The sequence below is a fragment of the Belonocnema kinseyi genome, chromosome 8, assembly GCF_010883055.1.
Source record: "Belonocnema kinseyi isolate 2016_QV_RU_SX_M_011 chromosome 8, B_treatae_v1, whole genome shotgun sequence".
Taxonomy (NCBI): domain Eukaryota; kingdom Metazoa; phylum Arthropoda; class Insecta; order Hymenoptera; family Cynipidae; genus Belonocnema; species Belonocnema kinseyi.
This window is the reverse complement of record NC_046664.1, coordinates 85,669,091-85,692,493: the sequence shown is the minus strand read 5'-3', so window position 1 is coordinate 85,692,493 and position 23,403 is coordinate 85,669,091. Positions and strand designations below refer to the sequence as shown.

Sequence of the window (23,403 nt, the reverse complement as noted above, 5' to 3'; positions counted from 1 at the left end):
TTGCTATTACGAGTTTAAGTTAAATATTTGTATAAAAAATATCAAAAAGTACATAGAATTCAAAAGATTTCACATCGTTTCTCAGGTTCTCAAATCTTTTAAGAGGTTTTAAAATAAATCTAAATATTTCAAGGGATCCTCAGGGAATTCGATAGAATTGAAGTGAACTCAGTTTTAATATATTTCGAAAGATTTAATCAAATATTTCAAGAAATTTAAAAACATTCCAAGATTTCAAAAGTTTAAAAAATATTTCAAAAGGTTTCAAGTGATTTTCAAGACGTAAAGGGATTAACAAAATATAAAGCCTTTCAAGTGATTCGCGCTCGAAATTCAGACCGAATCTGTAAATCTCAATTACAAATATTTCAAGAAACTTCAAAAAGAATTTATCTAGAATTTTGAAATTTTTTGTAATACTATAACCCTGGACTGCCCGGAAATGGGCTGTCTTACAGAAAATTCTGTATTGGTAGAGAGTTCGTATTAAAAAACATCAAGCACTTTCAAAGCATTTCGAAGGATTTAAATACATTTTAAGAGATTTCAAAAGCACTTTCCGGGATTACAAAGCTACTTCGAAGGATTTTAAGTGATTCTCAAGTTTGGGATTTTGTTTGTTAATTTAAAGGATTTGAAAGATATAAAAAATATAAAGGTACTCTCTTAGATTTAAAAGAATTTCAAGACAATTCAACCGACTTTAAGGGATTTTTAAACAGTATTTCAAATGAATTCATTGAGTTTCAAGGAATTTAACAAGTTTTCGTGAATTTCTACTATATTTTATGGCTTACGGGATTTCTGAAAATGTCGAGGAATTTTTGAAGGAATTTCAGTGATTATGAAACAATACAAGAATGTTCCAAGAATGTTAAGGAATTTCAACGCATTACACGGAATTTAAGGGGTGTTAAGGGCATGTGATACTAACAATTTCGCCGGCTTATTTCCACAAAAATGAAAATTTTTAAAAACTGAATTCTGAGATGCTATAAAATAACGGACGTCCCCGGACTCCTTTTTGAGGGATAATAACAAAAAAAATTTATTGTGCTAAATAAAAATTGTATGCATATGCATTATTTTGAGGTTACGTCGTTTTTCATCGCTGCCTTTCCGATAATCTGGAAATTATTGATGAAATAAACTTTTTTGATTGCCTGCAAACAAGGTTAGTTCCGGGAGATTAGTTACTATGTTTATTTGTAAGGCCAAAGTTTTCGGCCAAAAATATTGTGTAGTTTGGAAGTAACGCTCGGGTGAATTGTAACACACATAACCTCGAAATATACACACACGTTGTTAGCAATTTCAAACAATTTTTTATAAAAAAAAAACACAAAAAAAGTGTGTGGGGACGTCCGTTAGCATGTTCGCTATCATTTCCCAGATTTTTAAGACAAAATATTTCTTATCCTAGGGGAAAAGCCGGGGGAATCTAACACTGAAAAAATCGATACTAATTCCTAAGCGCTAAGCAAATAAATCATATTTTGCTAAATTAAAACTTTTTTGAATTAACCTACAAAAGAAGTGTGTTGGGACGTCCGTTAGCATGTTCGCTATCATTTCCCAAATTTTTAAGACAAAATATTTATTATTCTAGAAAAAAGCCGGGAGAACCTAAAACTGATAAAATCGACAATTTTCTAAGCATCACATGCCCTTAAAAGAATACGAATAATTCATAAGATTTTAGGTTCCTATGTTCATATATTCAAATATTTTCCTGGGATATATCGAATGATTTTAACACAGTTTCAAGGAATTGTGTATGTTTATAAGACGGTCGAGTCTAAACGCGCGAAGCTGGCAAGGGGAAGGGGAAGTGCAAGTATAGACTCTAACTTCAAAAAATACAAAATTATTACAAAGATTAAAAGTGATTTAATAATTTTTTAGGGATTTGAAAACATTTCAATGAATCTCAGAGGAATGTCAATTTGCTACTGTTCCATTGTTAAAGAGGAGAGGGGGGGGGGGTCTGGAGACGACCGATAATGCGTTACGTTATTTAAGTACAGCTACTAAGAGGATTTTCAGTACATTTTTAGGGTGGTTGAACCCTCGACAGATGCAAATGTTTAATCATATATCGTCGCTTAAGAAGCAACACCGCTTAACCCACTTTTCCTGACACTGGGTTAGGGCGTTAGGCGGTGTTGCTTCTTAAGCGACGATATGCTATTCTTTATTTTTCTCCAAGTATTATCACTTCTTGGGAGTCACCTTCTTTCTCATTGCCAACATGTAGGATTATTACAAAGATTATAATCACAGTGATAGCGTGAACCATAATTTAACAGAGGCAAATCGTTTTCCCGTTATTTCATAATTGTCCTCTTTAAGCGGTTAACGACACAAAGCCAAAAGTATATTAAACACTTGGGTCTTTACTACGGATTACCAATATTATCATCGCACAAGCACGTAAGCAATAATTGAACTGACCGAAATCACAATCCCAAAAAGAAAACGGCGTAAAATAAGCTTCTAATTAAGATGTTATGAACCACAAATAAAGATATTAGTTCACTTATTAATTCTCTAAATATCCCTCTTGTCAAATTGCTTTTAAATTGCAATCACCTTTTTCTTTAGACTAAACGGAGAAACGTTTTGCTGCAATATTTGCTAAAAACCAGACTAGATTTTACTATTTTTAGTTTGCAATGGAGGGACATAGCGGAACTTTTGTAATGTTTACTACTTCGAGTAGTAACTAGTAACTGCATGCCGAACTAAAAAATTCATTGGAATAAAATTAAAAAATGTTACATTGATTTCAAAAAAGGTTTGCAGTATTTACTAAGCTCCGTAGTAAACCAGCAAGCAATGTATTATTATAGCCACTTACTAATTTCAGTAGAAGAAAATTCTAAATTTCTTGCATTAATATATACAGAAGATTGAAATATTCGCAAAGGACTATAGAAACGTCAAGAGAGATCGGCTCACTGAATTAGTAAGCGACTTAGTAAAAATTGTTGCAGTCAGATTAGCGGACGAAAAAAAAACCCAACATGCCCGCGTCGCGTTCAAGGTTATGACACACGTATCCTTTACACGAGCATACGACGTAAATTCAGACTTATTTATGATGGGATGTTGAACTCTTTCGCAATATTATATTTCTTTAAATTGCAAAGCACACATTATTATATATAGTTTATACATTATTATATAAATGCAGGGATATTATATTAAAAGCTGAAACAGAAAAATGTGAATAAGGGCATGTGATACTTAGGAAATTGTCGATTTTACCAGTTTTAGGTTCCTCCGGCTTTTTTCTAGAATAATAAATATTTTGTCTTAAAAATTTGGAAAATGATAGCGAACACGCTAACGGACGTCCACACACACTTTTTTTGTGGGTTAATTCAAAAAAGTTTTAATTTAGCAAAATGTGATTAATTTTCATAGCGCTTAGGAAATAGTCTCGATTTTTTCAGTGTTAGATACCCCGGCTTTTTTCCTAGGATAAGAAATATTTTGCCTTCAAAATCTGGGAAATGATAGCGAACATGCTAACGGACGTCCCCACACACTTTTTTGTGTTTTTTATCAGAAAAGTTTTGATATTGTTAACAACGTGCGTGTATATTTCGAGGTTATGTGTGTTACAATTCAACCGAGCGTTACTACCAAACTACACAGTATTTTTCGCTGAAAACTTTGGCCTTACAAATAAACATAGTAACTAATCTCCCGGAACTAACCTTATTTGCAGACAATCAAAAAAGTTTATTTTATAAATAATTTCCAGATTATCGGAAAGGCAGTGATGAAAAACGAAGTAACCTCAAAATAATGCATATGCATAAAATTTTTATTTAGTACAATAAATTTTTTGTTATCATCCCTCAAAAAAGAGTCCGGGGACGTCTGTTATGATATTTTATAGCATCTCTGAATTCAGTTTTTAAACATTTTAATTTTTGTGGAAAAAAATCCGGGGAAACTGTAAGTATCACATGCCCTTAAAATAAAGCTGGTGGGAATGGAACACGGGTCTCCAACGCGGCAGCACTGCGATATTCCATTCTGCTAAACTATATAATGCCATCCAGAAATTTATCGTCCTTATGAAGTAAATGCTAGCACTTAAATTTATTTCCATTAAATTATTCATTAATTCTTCACAGTGATAGCATTTTAAAAATTCTAAGCACTATGTCTTAACGTAGTCAAATATCCTAATATCGAGATTTAAAAATAATTTTTGCTCACTGTGGAAAATTTGTTTTTCAATTGTAACTTTTCGAATTATTCTAATTTATTGTAATAAGGATTTTTGCATCGAACCAAATTGAGTGATTGATAAATTTAAGGAATTTCAATAGAGCAGGGTCGGCTAACATCGTTCACGCTCGGCTGCACTCGGTCCAACACTAGGCTCGCTTGCCAAGTCACTCACTAATATTCGAGAGCGATCTTCCGAATTTGTCTTACTCCATAATACAAAAAAAGAAAGTGCATAGTATAATTACAAATTTAGTCTATTATGTTATTTTAGATACTTATTACTTCTACTCTTTTTATATAATTTAATTATGTCTGCACTAATTTATCCTATCTGGGATTTTATTATAAAAATACTAAGACGCCGTATTATCAACAGGAAAATTTTATATAAAAACAGCATAGCTTACGATCATTGTATTAAAATATACGAATTATCGCCTTGTTCCCTCGATTGTAACCTAATTTAGTAATTTTTCCAGTACAAAGTTTCTTAGCGTAGACAACAAACTTTAATTAACGAATGAATTTACTTGAGACCTGGATCGTACAAATTCAGCATTAGACATTGTCATCACCGACTCTCATTTGTTTATTAAATGACCTTTCTTGCATTTTATGTCAAAATCAGGCACGTCACAAATAGTAAATATTTTTTCATAAATGTTTCAGGATATCTGATCTTCAGATACGTGTCTCTAAAGCCTAAACTATAAATAAATACTGAAATCCCAAAAATATTGAAATATCTTTTTGAGAGCTGGACAATTTCACGTTCGTTAACTTTTCCCCGTAAAATCTCATTAGACCTTCTTTTCAAATTCGTTTTTTTTTGTTGCAAAACATTTGAAAGCAAAAATATACTAATATATATTATAGAAGGGCTGAAGGGGTTATAGATCATATCTTTGGTTATAGCCTCGTTCTCAGGTGGGAGTTCGCAGTACTGAATTTCGCAATACCGCAAATCGAGTGTGTATACATACAGTCATACACTGTTAAAAAATCTGATCGAAATGTAATATACATGTGAGTAAAGTCATTTGAATACAACGTAATTAATATACATTTGTATTAAAGTCGGCAAAACAGAGTGCGTGAAGACACCAAGTTTTTTAAGGCATTCAAATATTGCCAAATATTAAAAAATAAAGTAACCTTAAATTCGCCGACTAAATTCTTGCCTATAATTAAAGTGCAATGTACGCAGGTAGAAGTTTTTCTCCAATTCGCTGTGAATTTTAGAATTTTAACGTGAGTACACGTGCTTGGGGGTTAAGATTTTTAATTATTTGCTTAATTAAATTTTTCCACTTAAAAACCAATTTAATTTATATTTATCTAGGAGAGAATATAATGTTTAATTATTTATTATTGAAAATTACTGCCAAAATTCTTTTTAATTTGTGTAAAGTGAAAATATCTTATTTTTCCTGTAAATGGTCAATATACTGTATATAAAAATGAATATACATAGTCTCTGAATATGGCGGTGTCGTTATAGAGGTTTTAAATTTAATATAAAAGTGCTATCAAATTCATATTAAAATTGCGAACATTTTTAACAGTTTAAAATCGATATGGTGCCTACGTGAGAAATGTTGATCAACGGAACACATCGACTCAAAACTAAATGCCCACCATCCTCGGAATATTATATCCTTGAATGAGCGCGTGACAAATTTTAAATGTCGCGATAACACCAAGCGCCACCTCAAATGTCAAGGATCGCAAGATAATACTACATAAGAAAGTCTACATTTGATTGTATTCCGTTCATATATGTAAATGCAAAAGAGATAGCGATAGCAGAAGTGAAAATAAAAAAAGTAAATAAATTCGACACGTTACAAAAAATAAAAAGACAATATCTTCGAAGTGATTACATTATTTGAATTTATAGGTGGACAAATCCATGGAAACTCGGAAAAATGGACATTCCTCACGTTACATGAAACAACATAAAGAACGCATTCTTCATTTGAAATAAAAAAAATAATAATATGAAAAATGCGAATTCTAAAAATAGCGCGTTTTTTATCATTCATTAATCATTAATGGATTATGACACAACACTTTTATTAAAAATGTCCAGATTTAAAAGAACTAATAGTGGCAAAAAATGAGACTAAAAGAAAGAAGGAAACTAAAAAGGTGCTAACAGATTTTGCATAACAGACTGAATCGAAATGCCCCCTTATCCGTATTCCATATATTCCTATAACATGGTACAGAAGGGTACACAATCCTGTCGACCTGGTTGATGGCAGACGACAAACGGACGATGCGCTCGTGAGAAATGTACGAAGGCCGAGCACGCCTTATACTTTATAGTTCGGTTCGATTCGGTCAGCATTCGGCTAATGCCGGCTGGCCTCGACAATTAGCTGGCGCCAGCAGTGACACGCAGCGGCGCCGAGACTCTGCCCCCTCCCCGCTAATACCCCTCCCAAACCACATTTGTGGCGGCGCCCGAACCTCCCCCCTTTCCCCCTAACAATTCCCCTGGACCGTAAGCCAGTCGCTCTCTCTTACTCTCGCAAATCTAGGTGCATCTCTGTCTAGCTCATTTTACCAACCGCGACGACTCGCCTAATATACGTTTTATTTTTAGATTTATTTCCTTCTGCCCATAACTTTGATTGTACCAGCTATTGGTAAGTGCCACTCGTCGTCACCGCCGACTCTAACCAAGTCGAAAGTCCTGATTCGAATTCTTTCCAATTCTGTCGGATTTCTTCTTTTCAAGAGAATAATCTGTTGAATAATCTTTACCAAGTTTTTTGAAATTGATTTAAGGGGTGCTGGAATGAAGACACTTGGAAGCGCAGAATTTTCTCCTTTATGTTTATTATTTAGGATGCTGGTGGGCTTCTAACTTCTATTATAACGGGCTTAAGACCCGGAGATTGGAAAGATAATTTTTGTATTATTAATGGATGAATGGTGTTTAAGCTGTAGGAGTTTAGGGCCTTTAGGTCTTTAGGTTGAAGGTGGTCTTGCCGGTCTGTTGGTCACAGATTTACTGTGAGACAAATTGCCACTGGTACTTTTAAATTTAAACGTTTCTGTACAGTAGGATTTAGATTAGGTCTTTAGGATGGTCCTTATATTCTTATATTATAGTAGGTAAGAAGGGTAAATATTTTTTTGTTTAAATTTTACAAAGGAAGCAGATACCTGCCAATTTTTAGCTCAATCGGATAATATTTTAAGGTTCCAATCTTAATTTCAAATACTCCATGTTATCAACTATGTATTTATCAATAGTAAACAAAAAAAGAATATTATGTGTCATTATAACAAGAAGTAAAACTGTCGAGAATAGCATACTTTTTAAATTCGAAATATCACTTTTTCAGAACAAAAATAATGACCAATATCTACAAGTAGATATTCGACTCTGGAGAACAGAGATAATCAGTAGTGCCTATCTTGTACTGTTACCGACAAACGATGGGCTGTCTTCTTCGAGCGTGGCAGACCATTTTTCGCTGTTCTGAACACGTTCCATTTCTCCGACTTAAGAGGGGTACACTCAGGTCAGAATGGAAATGGAATTTGAATCCGAAGGTTCCACGAACCTGACTTTTGCCGTTTTTAGAGTGTTTCCAAGAAGCTCTTTTCAAGGGAAAATAGCCATAGAATTCAACAAACGGACATGGAAAAAAATTTTGGATGGCGCCAGTGCACTTCCGACTTATAATCTTTTTTTTTTGTACTATTATTCGATGAAAGTTTTACAGCTCATTTTCAATTGACTGGAACGATTTAGACTGTTACTTAATACTATAGTTAAAAATACAACTTCAATTAAAAAAATATAATTATTTAAGAATTTGCAATTTGAAGTATTTTGATTTTAATAATGTTTCCTTATTGTTCTTAAAAATGGAACTCCAACAATATCATATTTGCATTTTTTAAACTTTACCATTTTAAACAGTGATGTAAAAAATAAAGTGACTCAAAATTAGATTGATTTCGAAAACTGAACATTCAGCCAATTGAAGTAAGTCGAATTAGGGACACGCCTCGAAATCGACTGTTTTCGACGATTGCTTACATTTTATTAATTATTGCAAGCTTTTATTTGACTTGTTATAATTATGCTTGGAGTTGCAAAAATGATGTCTTTTCAAATTTCTTGGGCTGATTTTAAAATTTAAATGTAAATTCCCATAGAATATTAGCAACGTGTTGATTCGCAGTAGTGCACCTCTTAAGTGAAATCAAGAATATTAAAAAATGTTAATTATTGGTGTAGAAGTTGTCCGTAATACAAAATTGACATAATGTTTTTCACAAAATTTGTATAAAGCAAAAAAAAAAATAATAATGCAAACAAATTCCCTGAACTACTCCCTGAGGTTGTAATTAATCGTTTATAAAGATTGTTTGTCTATTATAACAGTTGCGAATTAAATTCATTGGGATAATTCATTATCGTTGAAAGGGGTTGGAAATTGACGGCGCTACTAAGGGTTGACATTGAAAATTTCCAGGGGCTGTTTTTAAACATTGATAGAGTTTAACAAGAAGTAGTTATATACTGAAAAATAGGTAGAATGTCTAACTAATTTGCTTGTTGGTGGTACGACTCGGGTTTCTTGAAGTTATAATGCGCATAGTAATACCAACAGGCCCAAATTCGGCCGGCACTATTTAAGGGCATGTGATACTTCGTCGTGTGGTAAATCGGGTACAGTTCTCCCAGCTTTTTTTCCACAAAAATGAAAATTTTTTAAAACTGAATTCGGAGATGCTATAAAATATCATAAAGGACGTCCCCGGACTCTTCTTTGAGGGATAATAAAAAAAAATATTGTGCTAAAAGTCAAAAGTTTTCGGCCAAAAATATGGTGTAGTTTGGAAGTAACGCTCGGGAGAATTGTAATACACATAACCTCGAAATATACACATGTTGTTAGCAAAATAAAAAATTTTCTGATAAAAAAACACAAAAAAGTATGCGGGGACATCCGTTAGCATGTTCGCTATCATTTCCCAGAATTTGAAGACAAAATATTTCTTACCCTAGGGGAAAAGCCGGGGGAATCTAACACTGAAAAAATCGATACTAATTCCTAAGCGCTAAGCAAATGAATCACATTTTGCTAAATTAAAACTGTTTTGAATTAACCTACAAAAGAAGTGTGTTGGGACGTCCGTTAGCATGTTCGCTATCATTTCCCAAATTTTTAAGACAAAATATTTATTATTCCAGAGAAAAAAAGCCGGGGGGACCTAAAACTGGTAAAATCGACAATTTTCTAAGTATCACATGCCTTGAAAGCAAATTGGGCCGCTTCCTGAATTGAATAATTTGTTTAAACACTTTCACCAGACAGTTTTTCAGACCCAATTGGGCCCTGAACAAGAACAAGCAAAACGGTAATACCAACCATATTGTAAGTAGATGTAAGTAAGTATGTAGTTACTTACTTAACTACTAAGTAGTTGTACCAGTACCTATTAATTGTCCTATTCTTTCAGTGTAATGTTTATTTATTTTTTTATCGTATTTCTTTATAAGTTATAGCAATTTTGATTGAAGGCGCAGAATATTTTTATTTACCTTTACTAGGGTAAAGGTTTGTGGGGCTGTGATTTACTGATGATAGGGTTTCTTATCGAGGTTTTTAATGTTTCTTATTGACAATCGTTATATGTCGTTATCAACCAAATTAAGCGTTTGAACATTATTTACCATTAAAATCCTCTACTTAATATATTGCTTACTTCAAATAACTATAATTTATAGAATTAATTGGAAAAAATCCTCCTGAATTTCTATCTGATTCTTGTCCCACAATCTTGCCTCTCTGACAGCCAGTTCGACTCAAATCTAATTTCAAAAACACTCAGCTCGTACAAACTTCTCGCCTATCTACTTTTTTTTTCGTAATTTCCTACTTTAAAGATCCAATAGGGGAAATCGTCACTTGCATACCGCGACCTGTATTTATGGCTCACTTACCTACCTGGTCTGTCTAGACCTGACTTCCTGTCGGTTTAATATCCCAGCATGCAAGCGATGCGGCACCAGAACATGAACGGAGCAGGCGGGTTAAACGATCGACAAGTTACGTAAAGGGCACTGGCGCCTGTCGTATGCGAACAGACAAAAAAGAAGGGGAAGGCGACCGTTTTTTCTTCATCGAGTCAGTCATGACCACTGAATTGTGAGTGGAATTTCCGCAGTGGGTAACTTGCAGAGTAAAAGGCTACATCGCTAAACTCAAAATGGGGAGAACGGAGCCTAGGAAGAGGTCACCGATTTCGGGTCCTTGAAAAGACAGTCATGCAGCGTTGGAACACTACGATACGACGCCGCGGGAATGGCGCCTGGCTCCTCGTTAATGACGTCGACTCGTGGGAAATATTTTACAGGTGCACTCTCATCGATGCCCGAGATATTTCGAGACGAATCAAAAATAGAATCGGTGTTTAGCGAACCTCTGCCAAGTCGCCGCTTTATCAGCATTCAGCGTCCCTGATAATCCGGCAGTTGCAGTACTCACATCAGTTGCTCAGCCATTTGGCGCCCCACCTATCATCAGTGAAATGGACTACGCTCCTGCAGATGATTTCAGTCGAGAAAAGTTTCGCCTTGGTTTATACTCAGGCAAAACTCGCGCGAGAATAGTTTTGGCGAATACAGGCGACGCGACGTTTCCAAGTAGCGAGCGACGTTTTTGTCGCGGGTTCCCCTCACTTTTTTGCCATTATCAGAGGTAATTTTCCCCAGGATTGTTTTTTGTTTGTACGGGAAATTGACATATTCAAAGCTGAGACATTAAGAATTAAACAGTTTCTAATTTCTAACGACAATTTCAAAACTAAACAAGTCCACAAAATCTGAAAATCTCTGTAAAAATAAAAATGAAGTTTGACAATTGACTACCCTGAAGAGAAAATTAAATAATCGTAATACTGTCATTTCGTACTCGGGTTCTATCATGCATTATTCGTTCGGAGGGGAAGCGTACGTGAAACGCGTATAATTAACACTAATAAACGATTGTGATATGACTGGAAGTGTTCTAGATCATGCGTGCGTATGACGAGGGATGTAGGTTTAGCACAACTCTGCACGTATTACCACCGTGTGCTTTATTATAATTTTGGCGGTCCCTTATGTTAGTTGTAACGCGATTTTGATCGGGAAGAATGATTTCGCATAAATTAAAAGCACGACTGGCACATACTCCTTGAAAATGGACATGTGCATAATAACTAACGTAGTCACTTTGCTGGTTAAAAATTAGCACAACTGTCGTCGCCGCAAGGAACTTGCAAATGAATCAACATCGTATAAACATATTCATTCAGATAAACGTTGCAATCATTTGTCTCACAATTGCAAAATCTCGCTTTCGATTAGAGCTTGTTATGAAATTAAAATAATTTTATTTTTTGTACTTTAAGAGACTAGTCATAATGGTTGTATAACTTGTTACACCTCAAATAATATTTTATGCAGCATAATGCACATGACATATTTATGTCAAATTAGAAAATAGTTTCAAATTAAAAATAAGCACTAAGTTCAGTAATCGATTTCATAAATTGTCCCCTTAGGCTTTCAAGTATATGTATTAAGTTTTATTCTACAAATTTTGTGTGCACCCGGTTATGAGAGAATGGTTACAAGCTTTAACAGGGAAAGTCTATCTCCATATGGAGATCTATGCTACCTCACAGCGACACAATGCAACTATTGAGTTATTAGAATTATTAGTGCTTTGCGGTATATATCTGCGCGACGATGTTGCCATTGTAGTAATATTCAATTATCAATAATAGCACTACCAATTACCCGGTATTCAGATCGAAACGATAAGTATATACATATTAAGTACACCCCGATATTAAAACGTTCTGACGAAATATGAGGTAGGCAAACAGTGAAAGCCAGTCACACGAACTGAAAGATCGATTCTAAAGTTTGAATTTTTCTGTATGTTATTTACAGAAAATGCTACATGTTTAGTATCTTCTACTATGTTGCATTTTACTATCTTCAGATTGGTAAAGAACCGCAAAATCAATTTTATTTCTGTTTTATTTTAATTTAATTTCAATGTAAAATCGCAGGGAATTTCTACTTATTGCCAAGAACAGGTTTCATTTGATAAAAAGAGTAAAAACGTAAGTTGGCGCCACCTGCAGTTGACCACAACCGAACAAATACTTGTGCATGGTGCTAATGAGCTTAAGCTCTTAAAGGCTCAGGTCAACAAGGATTCATAATTTATCGTGCGGTGAGTGGTACCGTAGGTGGGAGAAATACGAAGGATGCATAACTTTGAATGTTGGTATGTCATTATAAAACGGTGCAATGCAACTGGACTTTTAACATTTTAATAATTGTCCAATTTCAAATCATCTTTATAGTCTAACCATTTTTTCTTTCCATTGAAGAATTAAAAAAAATATGCTGAAACGGCATATGAGCACATGCAGATAGATGACGGCTTGTTGCGTCAAGTTCCCAGGATTTAAATTTAAGGACATACATTTTGGATTGAAAATTATCCACTCAAACCGCCAATTTTCATAAAGAGGCTGATCAATTTGTCGGTGCAGTCACTTTTGTCTAGTCTAGCTATTCTTGTTGAGAACCCTATTTCACCGGCGGGTCTCTGGTATCGATGGTCGAAGACACGCGATTTGCTTAGGCTAAATACACCTGCTAAGCCGAACCAGCTTACCTTGAAGAACCGGCCTTTAACGATCTTTGGGACCAGTCGATTCATCTGCCTGTTTAAGTGTATAGCCACACGTACTACATGCACTATGCCGAAAGAAGTCAAGATTTCGATCGAACCTGCAGGAGACAACGAGATATCTTGGCTAATAATAAACTTACACTTTATTATCAGCAGAATATGGTACGGGGGTCCGTCAGACCCCGAGCGAACATTATTTACCGTGCTATGAGTCAGGTTCATTTTGTATTCTGATAGTTACGAGTTGCGGTCGGTCGAATTCTCTTTTCTAATATTCCATTGGTTCTGGATATGGAATATTTATTTTGAATCTACCGTTATCAGATATAATTAGAGAGGTAACTACTTGAAGTTTTTAATTAAAATTTTTCAAATTTATATTCTAGTGCAATCCTATCTTAAGAACTCAATTATGTGAAATTTATATTTTTTAATCAGAATGCTTACAGCAGAAGTTATCAGATCTCGTTCAGAAAAAGGCTTTTTAATAGCAATGTTTGTATATGATTATTTCGTCCGCAGACGAAAAAGTATTATTGACTTGATTACAAAAACAAAAGTTTAGCAAACTGGCTTGTGGGAAATACCGACTAGCACTAGACTCTCTTCACAGAAAGAACCAAAATTAGGCGTGTCTATTCATGATAAATCAGAATAAATATTTGAATAAAATGAAGAAAAAGTGACAGAATTGATTTTAGCGATTGCTGACGACCCAATAAATATCAATATGGGATAGCTTTTTATCTGTGTTATAAGATGGTGTGATAAAAAAATAAATCAACTCCTACAAGTGAAGCTGCATGAAAGCAACTTGTAGCTCCCGTTGCTTAGGAGATAGTGATGCAACAAGTGTCTCATCTCCAACGTTTGAAATATATGTCTATATGCCCTATAGCTAGATTCTGGTCGGTTGCTTCTACTTTGACCCTTTTTTCTTGGTTCATTTTACATGGTTTAAATCTTCTCTTATGCATCTTCTTCGTATAAAATTAGGTATTTTCACTTCGACCACCAGTTAGCTTCATTTCGTTGAGTGCTGAGGAGAAAACAATGCACCAAAATTCACGGGACAAAACTGTCTTTGTGTAATACCATCGCAATGATTAATAATTATTATCATTGTATTATTTCATTAAACAGTTCTTAACAAATAAGAACTATTTTTAAAATAAATTTATATAGAGAAAATTAGTTTTTACGAATATATTAGCAAAATAGGCAAAAATTAAGCGTATTCCATACATGCATTTGGATAATTCTTTCCCCTTAGCGCTCAACGAAGTTATAAGTTAGCTGATGGTTGAAGTGAAAATACCTAATAATAGCTGTTTGTTTTCACATTTTATGATGGTGATAAATTCGCATTATTTGTTCATAATTATATGTGACAGTAAGAGTGCTACCGAAATTTTTAGTTATCTTTAATATCTGTGAATTTAGTTTGTTGATATTAGACACGTTATAAATTCTCTTGTTAAAGATATATGTACTTCTTTTTGTAGTCCAAAATCTGGTTTCTATCCTTTCTTTTTTGTATGGCAGGTCATCGAATATTTCATTGATGTAATTTTTGAAATCATTGCTGCAAGATGTTTGTTTGTCAGTAGACGACTGTTCTTGTATTGTTTATTATATTCACGGTCAAATATTTATGCCTAAAACATCGGCTAATGCAATTTAAAGAATTTTTGTTTACAGTGTTTAACATATTAGTAAGATGCAATAACGATTCACTATTGTAGGTTTGATGGGTTTTAATTCTATATTTGGAAAACCAACATTTAAGACTGTTATTTAGTTTAGAGGAAACTTAATTGCGAAAAATTGTGCAACTTACCAGGTTTGCAGAGCCGACTCCAGTGATAGGGATTGCAGCATACATAAACGGGGTCTTTGGCGGAATGACAGACAGGAAGTCTCTTGAGTTCAGAGGAGTGGGCGAGGTCCGGCCACCGCCAGATCTGGCAGCAGAGGAGATGTGGGTCCATGGCCGGTAAATCCGTCGAGGATCCCCTAACCGGAACCCGGCACCGATCACGTTCAACTCTCAACGCACCAGGATTCGTCACATTCGGAATCGGCTCATCGCCTGTTGGCCTGGGCTGCTGCTCCTGCTGTTCATCCTTATCCTCCAAGGAACAGCAGTGGTACCGATGATGATGTCTATGATGGTGATAGTGATGGTTCAGATGACGCAGGTAATGATGATGATGGTAGTGGTGATGGTGGCGGTAGGGTCGATGGTTATGCGGATTTGACTCAGACTCCTGCTTCGCACGCGGTACCAGCACACAAGAACCCAGGTCGGCGCCGTAACTTTCGACCGCGGTTAAAAGCATCTCTAATTGATTCTCCTTAAGAGTTTTGAGCAACTCCTTGCACCGGGTTAGTCGGCTCGGCTCTTCCTCGTCATCCTGCAACCGATCACCGCCACAACAGCTCTGGTGTAACTTGCTCGTGGCCCTCCTCCTCCTCGTAGTCCTCCTGCTGCACTCCTTGGACTCCCGACCCTTGTCTTGTCCGTTCTCCTCCTCCGCCTGAAAATTGTTCGTAGCTGCAGCAACGTAAACTCGCGACGAATCCTCTTGAGCTTCACACTCGGTTTCATGCTCTCCACGGACCTTGGCCTTAAGGAGACGTCTAGTGAGCACCGTCCGTTTGCTCCAGAACATGAACATGAAACAGGAGTTGCCGTACGCGCATTTGGGGGCCAGTACTTTGCAACCTTTCACGAGGAAATAATATGAACTGCTAGTTTTCGTTTCGCGGAATTCGATCCAAGCACTTTAAACTCTACTCGACTCCGGTGGAAACCGCGGCGCGACCTTGAACTTTCATTTACGTTTACGTTTACGAACGGGCCGGCCGGTCGACTGGCGCGGCTCGGGCTCGCGCGCATACACTTCGCACCGATCTTGGTTTGCAATCGTCGACCGCTCACTTATTTCACCAGCACTTTCACGACACTTGGATGAAAATGTATATCCTCGTCACTAGTTGCGCTATCCTCACGCAAGTTTCGGGTTTCACTAGGTCGAACGCGACTATCGGTAAAAGCCCGTCGGACCGCACACACGGATTCGAAAACTTCGAATTGCCTTAGTGTTGTTAAATCTGACTCTGACTCTGCTGATGTTGCTGGCTCAGCAACTCCTTGGCTGGTGCCCTTGCCACCCTCGGCGAAAATCTGGCACCGCATAACAACGCGACCGAAACTCGGACGTCGTCGGCTGACATGTTACTTTTGGCCCACCGGCTCGACGATTCTTATCCTCGACATCGCCGGGTTAATTTTTTAAGGTAGTACACTTGTCACATTCTTGAAATCACAACAGGGATCGAGAATGAATAATCGACGCACACACTTAAGGCAGAAAACCACCAGAATACTCACTGTACTTTTTTCCCTTCTCCTTCCTCACAATTCTCAAGTCTCGAAGACACAACTTAGAGGTCGACGAGAGCGGCGAATATGTTGCACGTACGAAGCAGCCGGGCTCGGCGAAGATAATACGTCACTGCATCTTCCTCTTCGTTGTTGAGGAATACCGAATTGCAAGAGAAATAACTAACTTGTAGGATTCGCTCATCACTTGATTAGTCTCAGATCCAATCCACGACACGACTGGCACGCACGAGGTTCCCGTCATTGGAGCACTGGCTTCCCTCTACCTCTTCGCCTCGAGTAGAGTCGAATACCATCCGTCTGGTCTCGGCGCGCCGATACACCGACCGCAGCATACTAAACACACAAGGGTGATCGTTAAAATATGGCTGCGCGAGGTGTGGTTCCGCCGCTCGCCGCTAGCGGCGCTGATGATTAGAGTATCCCCTCTTTGCCCCTTTTACACCACCACCGTCAATGCAATATTGTGACAGTAGTGGAGTTATGAAGTAGCATGGCCTATTATACATATATTCATCTGCAATTCCACATGCATCAAACCTATATCAACCCTCTACCCTCACATCTGTTGCAAATGTATCGAACGATTGCATTTCCAGAGAATGAGAGACCAATATCCCAAAACCTCTAGTTTCTTAAGGTTTTGTGAAGAGAATTAATTTTTTATAGTAATTAGCGTCAAACAGGCAGCCACAGTATAATGTACTGGAAAACATTGAAAAAAGTGCCTAATTTAAGATATAAAGGGAGTAACATTGACTGAAAAAAGAAAACTCAAATTCTACAATTTAAAATTGAATATGGATTCAAATCAGATGTATTCAATAGTCTTTAAACTACAAAAGTATCTTTATAAGATTTTTTTATGCAGACATAAAGTAATTTTTGTGTTGAAATTCGACTTTTGAGGTTTCTCTAATTTTCGCGAATAAAAAAATTCGCAGGGAGAAAAATGAGAAATTCAGGATTTGCATTATAATTGAGCTGCCGCATCGAATAAGGGCACATACATTTTTTCGACGCGAGCGCAAACGAACCCTGACTGGACGAAAAGAAGAATTCTGAAAATATTTTTTTACTGAATTCAAGGAAATTTCTTGCTGAAATTGAATTTCCAAAAATTAATGTTCTCACTTTAACCTCCTCACTTTAACCTGCACACTTTAACCTCCTGAAATTTGAATGTTTAAACATTTAGCCTACTTCAACTTGGCAAAATAGCAACTGAAAACAAAATATCCACTTCAACAAAGCAATTTTGTGGGCTATTTTGAAAATTGATATTTCTGTAGGTGCCGAACCAAAGAAAATTTTTTCGGTGGATGAAATGAATACCCGATAAATCCTTGATTTTTTGATGTTTTAAATAAGATTTATTTATTCGCGAATTCTGAAAATTTTCATTCTTCAGCTCAAAAGTAGAAAAAAAGGCCAAACTGTGAATGTCTGACAAAAAATGAACCTCACTAGGTGAGTTTTAATTTTAAAAACTAAATACGATGAATTTAATAGGACTATAAAAGCGTTGAAAAATAGTAATCTTTTAGTTGTTGTTAAAACACAATTTTCGTTAATTATTTCCCGATCAAATTACTTTTGCACATTGTATATACAAGATTCGAGACTGTTGAATGCGTGATTAAAGCAATTCAATTTTATAATTTACTCGGTATAATTGTACTTTTTCTTTATTTACATATTTATATTTATTTATATTTATTCACATAATTAATATGGCCTTATTCGTCCCCTTTGCATTTTGAAAATCAAATTTCTATTTTAAAATAAAGACATTTAATAGACTTATGTGATATATAGGTCCAAGAAACAATAATAATCATTATTATAATGTATAAAAATATTTTAAATTAACCGCAACCGCACTAAATCTGAAGATATCGTTTTTGCCGCAACGCAAATCTACATCAATATTTTTAAAAAATGCATGAAAGGTTCAATGTAATTGAATATAATGCGTTACACTGGGACCTAGAAACCCAGAAAATCATCAAATCATTTAGATTTTAATATTGAATATAATTTTCATATTATATATAGATTACCATATAGATCTCATGTTTAAATTACTTATCTGTTATTCTTTTCATTGCACAAAAAATAATGAAAAATAAAAAAATTCCATTTTGTGGTCAAACCATGTAGGACACGAAAAAAGATGAATTAACAAAAATTGTTATCCCAAAAAAGATCTACAATTTCGTTAAGAATCACTTCTTGATAGGACGCGTACTTTTTGTTTTATTCGTGAAAAATAACATTGAAAATAAAATAAAAATGTGTGGAAAAACGACAAGTGTTGCAAGAAAATCGAGCGCTCAGCGCGAGTGTCCCGATGAGAATGTGTACCTTAAAGCCTACAGAGCTTTGAGAAACTTAATCTTTGACTATACTTAATTGAGTAGAGAATTTAGAATATGAAGACGCATGCAAATACTGCCAGATAAAAAAGATCTTTTTGATAAAGTTTAATTCAAGCATTCCAAATGCAAAGAAAAAATATCCAAGCGCGAAGTGCGAGATAACCCATTATCAAGCGAGAAGCGCGAGATTCAACCGTCGCCCGCCCTAGGCGCGCTCAAACTTATGAGCGAAGCGAGCCGCGCGTTTAGCGCGCGATGAGAATGTGCCCGTGAGGCGGGCAGATTTTTGTAATTACTATGGTGACTTTTCCTTTGAAAAAGTGACTTACGTGACTGCGTGCCAGCCCTAGTTTAACTATTTTATTTCGCAGAAGCCGATTTCAAGTTAATTTATTTTTAAAAAATTGGTTACTTAACTATATCATATAGATGTGATCATAATAGATCATATAGATGTGACATCATTTTTAGAACAAAGCTATGCATTTAAATTTAAAAAATTTTAAATGCGAATTTTCGAAAAATGGCTCAATTTTTTATTCAGAGTGTGATATTTTCTAATCTAATATAAGTATTAATCTTTTTCTTTCGGATTTTGATAATATTTCCCGGCCTTTTTTGAAATCCGTTGGAATATTTTTTAAAAAGTTCAAAATTGACCGAATAGCGGCGGTTTATTTGGAAATATTCAAATTAATTTTACTCAAAAAACCCATAGTTTTTATCTCTAATTTTTTTTTCTAGATTCACCCTCATGTAAAGAGTACCACTCTCAAAAATGTTTGCAATTTTAATATACATTTGATATACATGTGTATTAAATCTAAAACCTCAGTATACTAAATCGCCATTATAAGAGACCTCATGTAAAGAGTACCACTCTCAAAAATGTTTGCAATTTTAATATACATTTGATATGCATGTGTATTAAATCTAAAACCTCAGTATACTAAATCGCCATTATAAGAGACTATGTATGTTAAATTTATATACCGTATATTGATAATTTATAAGAAAAGTCAGATATTTTCACTTTACACCAAGTAAAAAGAATTTTGGCAGTAATTTACAATTATCAATAATGAAAAATAATATTTTCTCTTATATAAATATAAATTACACTGGTTTTTGAATAGAAAACTTCAATTAATTTTAAAATTCTACACGCAGAAAGCAGAAATGTGATATTTACTTATCAAGAATTGTAATGGGTTTCTTGTAACCGTAACAGTATAAACTGCTCTTAATAAGAGGGTGAAAATCTCCGCGGAAAATCGGGTGAATTCACGACGCAATCAGCAATGAATGGATTGCAAACCTAAAAAACATTTCTTTTTGACATTTCTTTGACAGTCGTCAAATTACTCCATATTCCCAATTAGCAATGAAGGGGTTTTATAAAAATAACACAATTTTGGATGGCACACCTTATTCACAGATCGCGTACACTTGAGAGTTCACAGAAAAAACGAAAGATAAAGTTTACATTGATTCCAGGTGAAAGATTCACCGCAACAAAAATTAACCCTGCCGGATAAGCTTTACATGAATCGAAGATAATTTTCGTTTTTTAACCTTGCTTGGTTAATCTTTCGCCTTGTAAGCGCTCCATTTTTATTGAGAGATGCAACGAGAATTGCGACGCTAGTACTATCTATCATCGTTTAACTTCATTAAATTGTAGAGAACCGGGGATTCCCATCTGTCAGTTGCTTTTTGCGCTTTTTGCTAAATGGTAATGAGTAAGTCTTAATTCCTCTACAATAGTCTAATTTATTTAGGAGGAAATATATCAGTAAGAACAAATTTTTTTCGTGCTTTCTGCTAATGATTCTACATGCGTTTTACCGATATTTGCTCACTTTAGCGTCACGCAGTAGACGAGATTAGAATTATTCTCCTAACCTTGGTGAAACTTCTGCCGACATATTTTTTACTTTCAACCGTTGCAAGTCTTACCTGCAACAAATTTTAACTTTTACATTTTCTGTGTAGTTTTAAATCTGGTGTCCCAATTCATAGCTTGAATTCACTCATACATTGCCGATTTCTTGCGAGCTTAGGTTTATGCGTTCGAATCCCCCCCCCCCCATTGCGCGTGAAATTTTAATTGTATTATAAGCGTTATAACTTACAAATACCGATTAAATACAAGTATATCCGAAAATGTATATAAGAATTACCGTGCGCTTATTTATTAATTATTTTGTAGAAATACTCTTTCAAAATTTATAATGCTGTCTTAAGTATAGTCTACGCCCATAACATAAGTTAGGTCTCTTTATATTATTCGTTAAAGTGACAAGACTGGATCGGTATAAAATCTACTGATCCACAGGTCAGCACCACTTGAGAATTGGCACTGATAACCATCAATGATAGTCATATTTAGTTGCCTATAATTGTAACGTTTACTGAACTGTCGTGTTGTCCATATACGTACTTGGAAGATCAGTCGATTTAACGGCTTAGCAGATCCTTCTAGAAACTTACCATTTTTAATTTTTTAAAGAAAATTTTTAAGGGTTATACTCCTTTAGACTCACCGATTCTGAATTTTTAAATAAAAAATAACTAATTTAATAATTGCAAATTTTTCATTCATCAATTTTAATCTCATTTATGAGCCAAAAAGGTTCGATAATCTCAGCCAAGACAAGGCTCGACTTAAGACAAGTAAACGCCGTTTAACCTGTCGTGGCCATAAACGTAAGACGAAGGCCTATGTCTCGACTCAGTTTTGAGACGCAGTCAGAAATTGATGCCTTTGAGACGAACTCAAGACATAACCATGTCGAACTCAAGTCGAAGCATTTCTACTCGGATATATATATATATATAGTCTAAAAAACAAAACTGTATGTTTTTTGTCAAGACGACACAACATGCGAAAAAAGACAAACAACCAAATTGTTGCTGTAAAAAATATCTAGAAAAATCCAGTGCAGAAATTGCCAAATATTTGCCTTATTTCCGACTTGGGCCCGATCGGACACACTATTTTGTGGATGTTAAATATGGCACCCTCTAGAGTCTAGACCCCGGGTTAACAGCCAATCTTGAAAGTAAATGGCACCCCATTAATTTTGAGGCCCCAATTGGGTTGATTCCAAATCTCCCAAGTTTTAATATAAAGTGTCAAACGTCAGAATATTTCAATTATTAATTTAAAAAGTGAAAAATAAGTGAGAAAATGTCAAAAGCAAGCACAATACGAGTACGTAGGTATAGTATACTTCAAAATATTCCTGAGTTACGCGTTCAAGACTATTTAGAAAGTAAATTTATCAAGTATGGTAAGATGAAATTTATTTATAAGAAAAGAAGCAGAAGTAATATTTACTGTGTTAATTGTGAAAACGAATTAGATCAATAATGACGTCATAGACATATTTGTTTTCATGAATTTTTATGTGATTTGATATGATCTGTATGTGAATACAGCCATCTGATTGTGGTACAGTTGATTTTGTAAAAATAACTTAAAGAGCCAGTGCAATATTATAATCCGCTTATTTCAAAATAACTTTTACATGTAAGTTCAATCCCTCACAGCAATGGGATATTACGGGATATCCCATTTAATCCTATTTATCTCTTTGGTTGTCCCAAGAATATCCCAGGGATAACCCGTCGAATATCTCACAAGTCAGAAATTGGGATATACCTAGGATATCCTGGATATTCTGGGAATATCCCTGGGATATCGAAATTGTCGCCTTGCGGGATATGAGACAGGTTATCCCTGAGATATCCTTAGGACAATCTGGGAGATAAATGGGATAAAATAGGATATCCCAGTATATCTTATTGGTGTGAGGAATGTAGAACTTGAAAGCAAAAATATATTGCAAAATACTTAAATAGTTTATAACCAAACACAAATGCTGGCTGTTACATTGCGTCTTTCAACTTTTTCCGTTTGCTCCAAAAAAATTGTTTAAAAAATATTTTGTTTCTAATCTTACATACTGGGATATTTTTATATCGTGATCTGTTAGATAAACTGATTTTTACATTCTCAAATTTCAGTTTAACAGGTAACTTATACCATTGTAATATTATCTTACTTAAAAATCCCTTTTAATTAAGAACAATAAAAATAAATTAATATGGACCCTATCAGAGCCAAACAGGATTATCTATCTAGGCTCTGCACTTGGACCCCAATCGGGTATCACGTTTCATTTCGAGTCTGGCCCCATCTAGATAGCCCGACTTAGGCCAAATTTTGTCCGATCGGGCCCCGATTAAATCCATATTGGGATTTGTAATGCGATGAAATCCCAAAAAGGATTTGATTTAGCAGTTTGAACTACGAGTTGGTCAAAGAATAATGCGGTAAGATATAAAAAATGGTGAGTATCGATTATATCACAAATACAGACTTCAAAGGAAAAAGTTTGGTGTGAAAGTTGTTGAAATTGTTAAATAAGGCCCTTTCTTATTTTTTATGACATCAGAATATTTTATTGGTGAGAAATAATAAATTGAAACAGATTTTATACACGCACATACATACATACACATATATACCAGGTGTATACATATGAAACCGGTATTTTTTCAAGAAAAAAACACATTTATTTCAAGAGAATGATAACAAATATTTTATTCAAAGTATGCACCC

The 23,403-nt window shown here is 35.1% G+C and overlaps 1 protein-coding gene across 1 annotated transcript in view; it reads right to left on the bottom strand.

The window, feature by feature from the left end:
• Positions 1–23,403, bottom strand: part of LOC117177744 (mothers against decapentaplegic homolog 6) — a 98,419-nt gene that overhangs the window by 45,346 nt on the left and 29,670 nt on the right. The window contains exon 2 of the mRNA XM_033368647.1: positions 14,824–16,728. Coding sequence (XP_033224538.1) covers positions 14,824–15,664 — 841 coding nt within the window. The 5' untranslated portion in view covers positions 15,665–16,728. The remainder of the gene's footprint in view (positions 1–14,823; positions 16,729–23,403) is intronic.